Below are 12500 nucleotides of genomic sequence, written 5' to 3'. Positions count from 1 at the left end.
TCCTCCCACGGTAATTAAGTCTGGTCAAAACAAAATAGCGTGAATCTGCCGTCCACGCGTGTATTGGTGTAATGGAAGTAAATTTGATTGGCCGATGAAGGACATACTGTATCAATCAATCAAAAAAAGTGGGCGGAAGGAATTTCGAAGAGGAATTTGGTCAGGCTCTATTTTTCGTTTCGCCAACTCCACATTACCTACCACGCGAAACTAAAATAGAGCCTGATTGCAGGTTAAGTACCAGTATGTGACTTTTCCCCTTTTGATTTCTTAGCTATGCATGCAGAATAACATACTTAGAGTAATGATTGTCTTCCCAAGTACAGGCAAGTGAGGTAGCTCAACAATACAAAACTGAAGGCATATACATGTATAGGCACCTTTAGTTACATGTATTACATTTTGCTAGCTGCAGCTAAACCTGTTATGTATATCCTGAGAGCATGGCTGCAGCTTGTTCAAATAATTTAAAGTCACTGTCACAGTGGCATTCTGGTTTTGGCAAGGGAGAAAGAGTGGAAAGCCTGTGGAAAGATCAAGGATCAAGTGACATAAATTGAGCTACATGTGGCGTCATCCACTATTTGAACTTGGATCTCATTAGAGGGCAAGCTTTCTCACCACTATAGTTACTATCCTTGCACCTCTGGTGTCAAGGTTCTGTTAAATTAAGTTCAGAGTTCTGAGGTAAAAGAACACACAAACTGATTTAAGGGAGACCAGATGTTCCCTGGTATAATAATAATTATTATAGGTCTGTCCATCAATCAAGGATTTGTAGGTGAATGCTGGGTTCCACAGTGCAAGCCAGGGTAAATGAGGCACTCTTCCTTACTCAGTTCTGCTCTAGTGCTTAACACTCTTCTCTACTCTACCTTCAGTCTGCATGTGTACACCTCTACTGCTAGTACCTCCATGACACCTCCACTTGCAACTCCATCTGTACCTCCATCTCTGCCTCCAATTCTGCCTCTTCTTCTTCCATCGCCTTCTCCACTGGATCTTCAGTTGCCTCTCTCTCGATCTTCTTTTCCCCCTCTCATTCCAACTGTACATGTACCTCTCTGTTGACCTCCACCTTTAATGGTTTTACCTCTATTTTTACTCTGCCACTTGTTTACTCTACTTTTTTCCTAGGTTTTTTGAGTGGGAGACTTTGAAAGGGGGAAAGAAGCAGCCATATTTTATATATTTCAAAACTTTGGAAGGAAAAACAGAAGATGAAACAGTTGTGGAGGCTGCACAGAAAGAAAGAGGGGATATGGATGTCTGCATCAAAGAAGAGGGAAAGGTTTCTTCAGAGGCTACAGGCACTCCTGGTAAACGTCTTTTAACTATGGCTGGCTTATTTGATCACTGGCAAGCACCTAAGGTAAGTAATAATTATAATAATTATGATTTGTGACCTCTTGAATCATTTTTTTGGAATTCCTTAGATCTTGATGGGGCCCAACTCCAGCGCATTATGTTCAAGACAGTTAGAGGTCCCACTAACAGTATTATTAATTTTACTCATGGCCAGCCTCTGTGTGCAAGTGATAGTTTTGCTTGAATGTCTGGCTTGATATATTCCTAAAAGAATGAACATTTTCATAATAATTATTATTTACTTGTAAAATCCAGCTGATAGCTAGGCTTCGTTGAGGCCCTTTCTGTACGTGCAATGATGTGGACATGGGTAAAAAATAATTGAGGGCTAATTAATAATAATTATTATTTTAGCCCTCAAATTACTTTAAAGACTGTGGCCTATCTGAGTGTGCAAATTGCTTAAATCCTGTGCTGAGTGTAGTCAGCCTCAGATCTTTAAACAGGTTGATTAACTCATTCTATACAATATATTTTTTCAGGATAGTTCCAGTGAAGACAAAGATCTGTTTTCATACACTATCATTACTGTGGATTCAACTGACTCTCTCAAGTGGCTGCATCATAGAATGCCAGTAAGATGTTACCATTATGATAATAAAGTAACTGTTATTGTTAATTGTTATGATGATACCTTCCGTTTTCAAACTTGAAAAATATTTCTTTTTATGAGGGGAAGTGCTTTCACCACCCACTTCATGACATTTTCAAGAACATAAAAGGGTCACTTCAAACCTCTGTTTTTGTTTGCAACCATTCAAGCACGATTACATTTATTTACTTATCCAAGATGGTGATCAACAAACAGCAATGTTCTCAGAGACGGAGGCCTTAATAGATATTATCATAGTGAGAAAAGTGATAGGGAAAAAAGAGCAATAAATATCATGTCACATTATCACAGTATTGCAGACACAGTCATTGCCCTTCTTTTATTGAAAAAATTATCACAGAGCTCTGTATGCGTCTATAGATGCTTGGTTGACAAAAACATTCACATTATGCTTAATTAAGGTACCATGCCTTTTATTAAGTGCATAGATCTTCATTAATTTTAAACTTGTTTTATTTGTGCTTATAGGCTTCTTTGCTTTTTATTCTTGTCAACTCTTGTAGCAGATCTAGACCAGTTCAGAGAGGACATAGTGCTTTTTTATCTCCCTTGTTTGAATTTAACTTTCAGAGCCCATAGTGTCCATATGATAATGGTATCCCAGCCTCATTATCAGCTTCTTAGGTTATTGAAAACTTACCAATGTTGTCCTGGGAACCTTAATTATAAATTCTGCTAAATAAATATTACTTTTGGCATGTGTCTTTAGAAAATTTATTTCTAAGAAATTGAAATAAATCCAGTGATGAATGTGCTTGATTTTTAATCCATTGACTCCTAAAATTGTCTGGCGGTAGACAGCGTCAGTTTGGCCAGTTCAGGAGTCAAAGGGTTTTAATCTACTTTTTCATAGGCTATATTAAATGGTGAAGAAGAAGTTCATCAGTGGTTAGAGTTTGGGGAAGTTCCTTGGAAGAAGGTAGAGTCACTTATTCCTACTGTACAGTATTAAAGCTTTGGCCCCGAAGGGATTCCTCCGGTCTACTGAGGAGTAAAATCATCTGGCCTCTATAGTGAAATCTTTTAAAACCGTCACTCCTAGTATTGAGTCTTAAAGTTTAGAGGACCTTGTTTTTGAGTGGAAAAAGATGCTTATTGCCTTAGCTTAGTTTTAGCCCTCGCACCAGTGGCTCAGTTGGTTGAGCACCGGGTTGTTATGCAGGAGGTCGTGAGTTCATCTCTGGCTGGACCAACACTCAGAGTCTTTAAATAACTGAGGACAAAGTGCTGCCTTTGTAATCACATCTGCAAATGGTTAGACTCTCTAGTCTTCTCGGATAAGGACGATAAGCCAGAGGTCCCGTCACACAACGCGTCAATGTTCTCAATCCTGTGGGATGTAAAAGAACCTGCACACTTGTCTTAAAGAGTAGGGCATGTAGTTCCCGGTATTGTGGTCTGTCTTCTGTGGTGAATTGAATTGAATTGAGTTTTAATCAAAGTTTTTTTCCAAAAGAAGTGCTCATGTACTCCAGTGTCAATGATAGAAATAATATTAATGATTACTTTAATTTGAGCCAGGGTTAGGCTGCTAGCAGTCTCTTCTCTGTCAGTCAAGCTGCCCTCTTTAGTCATGCAAGCGGGCTGGAGGATGAATGGGGAGAGGGAGAGCATTCTTCCCTTGGCTCTTCAGCTCGCTTGCGGGACTAAAGAGGGTGGCTTGACTGACTTTAGAAGGGACTACTTGTAGTCTAGGCCAGGGTTCAGTGCACTTTCAGGTGCTGTCTGTTCTTAATTAATTTTACTGTATATTTCTGAAAAGTAGGGCTGGTGCATGTCGGAGAACACTCACCTTCCTCCTTAGTAACTGTATGTGACCTGGGTTAAGTTTTGAATTCTTGACTGGGTAGGATGTGGGTAGTCTTTGTTGGTTACAAAAAATTACTGTCAACTTTTTTTTCAGCCTCCCTACTGAATAGTAATGTAAACTTGTATTATAGGAAATCATATGAACACGAGACAGTGCATTTTGTGATTTATTGGCAAGAGTGATGTTTTGAAAGTTCTCAAAATTGCACGAGCCATATAGGTGAGAGCAATTTAAGAACTTGTGAGTGGCCATAAATCACAAATGTGCAATTTCTGTATTGCACTCTATAATCTCTTATGCATTGCTCAATTTACCAATTAGAAATGTGATATATTCTTGAGTTTATAATTATTATAGCAATTAATATTTTAAACTGAACTTGAAACTTAAATGAAAGGGTCATAGTAAACGAACTTTTGACATACAGTATTACATCTTTTCATGTCCATCTGGTCACCAATTTAAAGATGTTAACTTCGGTAATTGGGCGGATCAGATATTTATATGTGTCTGTACAATTCACATTATAGGTCATCATACGACTTCGAGTTCAATTTGGAAAAAATTTGGGTTTTTCAGAAAGTATTGAAATTGCGTGAGCCCATGGGGCGATTTTAGAAAAACACAAAGTGCAAACTATTTCCAAATTGAATGAGAGAAGTCATATGATCATTTTTTAATAATGTACATTTAATGATAAAAAAGAGCGAAAGAAACTTTACACAACGTTTCGATGACTCCATGTCATCATTTTCAAGTTATTCATAAAGAAGAAGAGGCCATGCTTGAACACACAATCAGACTCCATACGCGCAAAACTATTTATTTAAATTTGTCACTATTTACATTCACACTTTTACGTTTTATCACCTCGCACGGTATATATTAAGTTATTAAGTTATCAAATTTTCTTTTCTTTTCACTTGAAAATGATGACATGGAGTCATCGAAACGGTGTGTAAAGTTTCTTTCGCTCTTTTTTATCATTAGATGTTTAAGTAAATCTAATCTTATTCGAATAATGTACATTTATTTAACAAAAATTACAGAGCAACTTCCAGTTTGTAAGTTGCATGTGATTCCCCACACAAAACACGCCAACAAGTTTCACACAAGAGATTTGATTGGTTCTTACCAGAAACCCATAAGGGATGAAACGTGCAACACGCGTTCACAGCTTCCAAATATTCAGTGCGAACTGATTGGTTGAATGTTTCAGTGCAAAGTACCATATTTGGAAACCCCTCGCTCTTGTTGTTCCAAATATGGTACTTAGCAAATTGAATATTCAGAAGCTTGTTTCCCAGCACACAAGGGGCCTTATGGGTTTCTGTTCTTACCAAACCCTATTGTTAAATAGCCAATCAAAAGCAAGAATTCTGTGAGTATATTGCACTGAATTAACTCTTTTATGCTCTTTGTTTACAAAAAACTGCACTGCTCTCAGCCAATCAGAATTTACAAATGTATTAATTTTGTCATTATATTATTATTATTATTATTATTATTATTATTATTATTATTATTATTATTATTATCAATAAAGATTTGGTAATGCAAAGACAGGCAAAAATTAACGATAAAAACCGACGTTTCGGTGTCTTCATGACGCCATTGTCAAGGAGAAATAAAAATTACATAGTTTGCGGCGAGGTGTAACATGAAATTAGCATACAGTGTTTGAAGCTAATTATATAAATACTTTTGCGCGAATTGAATCGCTTTGCACGTTCAGAGTGGGTTTTAGGTCTCTGATGAAAAGCATTTCATTCACCAAACAATCAAACTTATTTCTACACTTTTTCAGAATGCTAAATCGCCTCAGTAGGTCTTTTGGGACTTCGCCGTGCTGTTCGTGATAGTGTTTATATACTGAAGATGCCTTTTGTTTATGTCCATCCACACGTGTGTGTAAGTGTCCACGCGTATAGCCCACATAACCTGCATCACACAGGTCACATTGAAAACGATAAACGACGCGTTGTTGGTTGACGATCTGTGGCTTAGTTTCGCGTACTTTAAGATCTTGGCCAATTTTTCGGCTAACGAATACTGGCTGGACAGTTGTCTGCACCTTTATGCTGAGATTCTTGAGCTCTTTCTTAACATAATTTGCTGATTCCTGGTCTTTAAACGGTATGACCACACGAACAATGGCTCTTGGTTGTTTGGGCGTCTGTGAGGGCTGCTTATCAACGATTCTAGAATGTAAGAAGGTGTTAATGGTGGAATTTACCAAGCGTTCCGGGTATTTAAGGTGTGCGAAAACTTTCTTTAGGCGATCACACTCTTCAGAGAAAAAGGTCCAGGAGGAAGATAATCAGTGTGCGCGATCAAGCATGGTTGTCAGTAAGCTCCGTTTGTAGCGATTGTCTACATGGCTTTGATAGTGTAATAGTAGCCCCGTGTTTGTGGGTTTCACATAAACCTTGGTTTCAATCCGAGGTGCATGGTTGAGTAATTCGGTGCCAAGGAAAGGAAGCTTGCCGTTCTTTTCCACCTCCATGGTGAATTTGACCGAAGTGTGGGCGCTGTTGAGGGTATGCAGGAAAGTAGTTGCTGTTGCTAAATCAGACATTACAGTGAGCGTGTCATCAACATATCGACGGTAAAAGGATGGTAGTTTTCCTTGCCGCTGGAGGGTATCTTCGATGGATGACATGAAAACGTTAGCTAATAAGGGCCCGAGAGGGGACCCCATAGCAACGCCATCTGTCTGTTCGTAAAGAGCTCCGTCAAACTGAAACAGTTGGCCTTTAGTGGCCACGCTTAGGAGATCGACAAGATCCGTTCTGGTAAGGGCAAGATTGTGCGTTGTATTGAACCAATTGTTTGTAAAGGCTCTGTTGACCAGGATCTCTATTGTTTCATCCAAAGGCACGTTTGTGAATAACGAGGAGACATCATACGAAACCAAGATTTCACCCTTGTTGATCTTAAGCTCGTGAATCTCATTTGTGAAATCAAAAATATCAGTAACTGTATACTGATTAAGTGACAAGGGCTTCAATTTCTCGTCGAGCCATTTAGCCAGGGGATAATTGTACGTGTCGGTCGCTGATAATATAGGCCTCATAACCAATTGTTCTTTGTGGGTTTTTGGCAACCCATATAAATGTGCCAATCTGGAACCTGAAGGGCTCACAGAGTCTGCAATGGTCTTTGGCAGAATTCTACGAACAATGGAATCTAGGATCTTCTCCTTTTGTAGTAGCGGGTGGTAATGTTTGGGTGGTCTGCCCCTGGTCTTGGGTTTCTCCAGGGGAACCGCACAGAACTTGCTTGTATCATTGATTGAGGCTTCAGATAGTAATCGTAAGTATTCGGTTTTGTCCAAGACCACAACACCAGACCCTTTGTCGGGTTTCGTGATAACGATGTCGTCGCGTTCTTTTAACTCCTCGATAGCTCTCAGCAGTGTCTTTGGAGGTTTCGGACTCTTGCGCTCGATGTAATTTAGTGCAACGGAACGTAACGTTGCCGCAGATAGTTCCTTTAAATTATCACTATTGAGGTGGGGTTCAAGGCTCCAATAAGCTTTTTCAAAGCTTGCTTTCACATCTATGGCAGACACACGTTGAGGAATAGCAAATTTCAATCCTCGGCAAAGGACCAGTTTCTGGAAAAAGGAGAGGTTGTAGGATGACAGGTTTAAAATATGTTCATCAACGTCTATTTCGATGTTGAGCAACCGTAAGATCTTCTTTGTGTGAGTGTTCATGACTTCCTGATGATACTTCTTTCTAAGGCTTACCATTGTACGTAAAACACAGACGTAGCGAGGCAAGCTACAGCTCCGGCGAATCTCATCGTAGATGGAATTGATCTCGCGTTTTAGATATGCACTCTGTCTGATCTTTCCATTTAGTTCCTCAGAGATGACATTCCTTGTAAAGGTTTCAGAAGACTGCTTCCATTTAGAGCGCCTTGCTTTGTCGACTTTAGCAAACGTTGGAGTTAAGTCGAAGTTCTTACAGAGTCTGAGGAATTCGATTGAGCCATCGCAGTTAATCTGCTTCTTACTACATTGTTCGAGTCTCCTGAACAAATGTAGTTGATTATCGCGTTTTAAGATTCTTATCAATAAAGATTTGGTAATGCAAAGACAGGCAAAAATTAACGATAAAAACCGACGTTTCGGTGTCTTCATGACGCCATTGTCAAGGAGAAATAACATAACGTAATAATCTTGCCCTTACCAGAACGGATCTTGTCGATCTCCTAAGCGTGGCCACTAAAGGCCAACTGTTTCAGTTTGACGGAGCTCTTTACGAACAGACAGATGGCGTTGCTATGGGGTCCCCTCTCGGGCCCTTATTAGCTAACGTTTTCATGTCATCCATCGAAGATACCCTCCAGCGGCAAGGAAAACTACCATCCTTTTACCGTCGATATGTTGATGACACGCTCACTGTAATGTCTGATTTAGCAACAGCAACTACTTTCCTGCATACCCTCAACAGCGCCCACACTTCGGTCAAATTCACCATGGAGGTGGAAAAGAACGGCAAGCTTCCTTTCCTTGGCACCGAATTACTCAACCATGCACCTCGGATTGAAACCAAGGTTTATGTGAAACCCACAAACACGGGGCTACTATTACACTATCAAAGCCATGTAGACAATCGCTACAAACGGAGCTTACTGACAACCATGCTTGATCGCGCACACCGATTATCTTCCTCCTGGACCTTTTTCTCTGAAGAGTGTGATCGCCTAAAGAAAGTTTTCGCACACCTTAAATACCCGGAACGCTTGGTAAATTCCACCATTAACACCTTCTTACATTCTAGAATCGTTGATAAGCAGCCCTCACAGACGCCCAAACAACCAAGAGCCATTGTTCGTGTGGTCATACCGTTTAAAGACCAGGAATCAGCAAATTATGTTAAGAAAGAGCTCAAGAATCTCAGCATAAAGGTGCAGACAACTGTCCAGCCAGTATTCGTTAGCCGAAAAATTGGCCAAGATCTTAAAGTACGCGAAACTAAGCCACAGATCGTCAACCAACAACGCGTCGTTTATCGTTTTCAATGTGACCTGTGTGATGCAGGTTATGTGGGCTATACGCGTGGACACTTACACACACGTGTGGATGGACATAAACAAAAGGCATCTTCAGTATATAAACACTATCACGAACAGCACGGCGAAGTCCCAAAAGACCTACTGAGGCGATTTAGCATTCTGAAAAAGTGTAGAAATAAGTTTGATTGTTTGGTGAATGAAATGCTTTTCATCAGAGACCTAAAACCCACTCTGAACGTGCAAAGCGATTCAATTCGCGCAAAAGTATTTATATAATTAGCTTCAAACACTGTATGCTAATTTCATGTTACACCTCGCCGCAAACTATGTAATTTTTATTTCTCCTTGACAATGGCGTCATGAAGACACCGAAACGTCGGTTTTTATCGTTAATTTTTGCCTGTATTATTATTATTATTATTATTATTATTATTCAATATTTAGTAAAATCTCCCATGGCTTTGTAATGTTACAACTTTATGTTTTTAGGCCTTGAACCTTGTTACCCCCAAAGACTGTTTGCAATGGCACCCAGTGTCAACAGTTGTTAATAACTCCAGGAATAAGTCACCAGACTGTATCAAGCCTATTCACAGGAAAAAAAAATCTAAAACCCTATAATGGTTTCTGTAATGGGAAATGGTATTTAATCCATTCTTAAAATCCATCAATGGGAAAGGCGAACACTTACCATTAATGGGTTATTTTTTTAAAACCATTAATGATTAAATATAAGATAAACAGTAATGGGAATTACGGTAAAACCACAATGTGAATAAGGCAATAACCGTTCTTGTTAGATTTGGATATTCAGCTTTTTCCTTTAATGGTTTTGAAGATGGTAAAATCTACTTTTACCATTGTGTAGTCCCATTAATGGGAAAAGGAGAATAATTACCATTAACGGTTCCTTAAGTGTTTCCATGAATGGGAATCTATTTAACAATAATGAGAAATAATTAAATTACACTGTGATGTATTAGGAAAGAGCTTTCTTCCCATCAATGGAATTTCAGGTAACACCATGGTTATTGCCTTATTTCCATGTTGAAAAGTGACCTTTCTGCTTGTGGGAATTGCATAAAATACATGATGGCTATTGCTGTAATACCATCAATAATATGAATGGGAAAGGTACAGAATACATGATGGTTAATATTGAAATACCATCAATAACATGAATGGGAAATGTCTAGAATACATGATTGTTAATTTGGAAATGCCATTAATGCTTTAGATGGGAAATACCAAAATTACATGATGGTTATTGTAGTAATACCATAAATACCATAAATGGGAAATGCCCAGAATACATTATGGTTATATCAATAATATGAATGGGAAATATTCCACACCGGGAGTGTCTAGATATTAATTAATGGTAGATGATCACTGTGATTGATGTTGATGTTTTTACCAGAAATATTGCAGCCAATAGGGTCAATGAGGATTGCACTGGAGAAATAAAAGTTTCACAACAGCTGCGATCAATGAAGACAATTTTAATGTCAGAACTGTTGCCTCAGTACTAGTACCAGTGTCTCTTGTACTGTTATAATATGCTCAATTTTCAAAATAAGATAACTCGCTTATCACATCAAAGACATTTAGTGCTGTCATAATCCAGAACTGACAAATGTGATATGCTGATGGTGGTTGCATGAATACATTTTTTCCAAGGAACCATTTTAACCTAGAACACAACATATTTACTGGAAATCCTTTTAGAATGGTTTTCATGTAAGTATCACTAAGGTAATACTCTTGCTTATTAATAATAGGTGAAAAAATATGCAAACAACCCATGTTAACAACTTATAGTTCAAAGCAAAATTCATAATGTATCCTGCAGTGCCAAACTGACAAGGAAGTGGGGTGGCGAACGGTCCTTCAAAAACTATGGGTCTCGCAAAATTCCACCAGCATCACATCACGAAAGGCCACCTTGGAGTCCCGATGTTTTGTACGATGCAAGTCTCAAAGTCCTGAGTTATTCATTATTTTGTTGTTAGAAATGATGTCTAGAAAAATTAAGAAGACACAAAACTTGATGTCTAGTACATGTATGAGAGTTTACAACTGAAAGCTCATTTGCAGGACTTTACTCTGAATATACATAGAGGATATTACATGGCCACGCGGGGATACAAATTTTATCTTCGAGTGCTGCAAGTATCTCTCACGAGTGAGCGACGGGAACGAGTGAGAGATACTTTTAGCACAAGAAGATAATATTCGTATCCCCAAGTGGCCATGTAATGTTCTGTTTATTATATAGATATTGATGAAATGTCTAGATTTAAAACAACTTGTTTTATTCATTTTCGAAATGATGAAAAAGTAGTCACCAACCACTAAAACACACATGTCGTGTAACATGAAACAAGATATGAAAGTTATGAAAAACAAATCATGATAATGTCAAATTCTGCAATAGAAATGTTAATGTAATAGAAAAGAATAATTATATTAAAGCACAAAAGTATCTTACAATAAAGAGAAAGCTCGCGTTTTATTGGCTAATAATGTCCTATATCCTCACATGTGAAAGATAAAAATGATATGTTCACTGTGCGCGGTGAAGATATGATTTTTTAGTAAAAGGAGAAATTCTGGTATTTCATCAATATCTATATAATAAAGGTAATTATTACATCTAAAGGCTCTGATAGAATCACACTCCCCATCTAAAAAAAAAACTTTTCACGTCCCAAGTTTCTGAAACCTTAAACACAAGTTTAAAATGTTTCAACTAAACTGGTGATCTGGTCTCAAAAGGACTTCACCTTTAAAACATCCCCTCGAGTGACTTTCTCTGATGTACCAGTAATTTTAATAAAACCTTCCTCAATTAAAGCAGTTGCAACTGGAACTATGTAATCTTCTTTGGACTGTGTTGCTTTTAAGCTTAGTTTTAATGTTTTGCTGGCCGAAGCTAGTTGCCCTCTTGTAATATACTTCACACTTATGGCATTAAACGCCACTGAAAGAATAATTTGTGCACTCTCTCTTGAAAGGGGATGTTTTCCATCTGTGGAAGGTTTTGTTTTCTTGTCTGAAACAAAATAAAAAAACAGTTGAAGTCAGAACTTCAACTTCTTTAAGCTCAAAACCAAAAATGGCAAAATATTTGGTTGGCCATTTCAGTATTTATATACTGAGCTGCAAAGAATGGGCCTTTAATTGTTAAAATGAACAATTTCTTAGCCATAACCAGGGTGAGAAATTAGCTGATTGATGGAACAATATTGTCAACAATACTAACTTTTAAGTCCGCTTACACTGCTTGTAATTTCAGGTCCATTATACTACCTAGTAAGCAATTGCTGCATTCCCTAATTGGTTGAGTACCTGTTTTGCATGAGGTTATGTTAAAATAATTGGTACCCCATAACAACCTTTTTATTGGCTTTGTTTCACAGGAGACATGAAAAATGTTTACTTTCTTAATGTCATTATCAAGGTGGTACCTTGACAGAAGTTCAAAGTAATGTGTATGTATTCTGTGACTTAAACCATGCAAGCAACTTCTTCCAAACTTTCTCTCATGTTTGCAGATTTTAAAGGGGCTAGGTCACGCAATATTGGGCAATTTCAGCACTGATCAAATGGTCATAGAATTAACTAAAATGTCAAAATAACTGTTCAAAACTATAGAAGAACTCTAACAAAACACAGGGA

The 12500-nt window shown here is 38.1% G+C and overlaps 2 protein-coding genes and 1 pseudogene across 3 annotated transcripts in view; 2 read left to right on the top strand and 1 right to left on the bottom strand.

The window, feature by feature from the left end:
* Window positions 1-12500, top strand: part of LOC137993652 (abasic site processing protein HMCES-like) — a 30757-nt gene that overhangs the window by 6182 nt on the left and 12075 nt on the right. The window contains exons 4-7 of one of the 2 annotated variants that reach the window (XM_068839618.1): window positions 1138-1372; window positions 1851-1943; window positions 2835-2900; window positions 9309-9407. In XM_068839618.1, coding sequence (XP_068695719.1) covers window positions 1138-1372; window positions 1851-1943; window positions 2835-2900; window positions 9309-9407 — 493 coding nt within the window. The remainder of the gene's footprint in view (window positions 1-1137; window positions 1373-1850; window positions 1944-2834; window positions 2901-9308; window positions 9408-12500) is intronic. The other variant, XM_068839616.1, reaches the window with a different exon arrangement.
* Window positions 4700-7947, bottom strand: LOC137993654 (uncharacterized; annotated as a pseudogene).
* Window positions 8085-9148, top strand: LOC137993656 (uncharacterized). Its single transcript, XM_068839622.1, has one exon. It carries the CDS (start codon window positions 8085-8087, stop codon window positions 9093-9095), a length of 1011 nt encoding a protein of 336 aa, XP_068695723.1. The 3' UTR covers window positions 9096-9148.

Source organism: Montipora foliosa, chromosome 2 (genome assembly GCF_036669935.1).
Source record: "Montipora foliosa isolate CH-2021 chromosome 2, ASM3666993v2, whole genome shotgun sequence".
Lineage (NCBI taxonomy): Eukaryota > Metazoa > Cnidaria > Anthozoa > Scleractinia > Acroporidae > Montipora > Montipora foliosa.
This window is presented reverse-complemented; position numbering and strand designations above follow the sequence as displayed.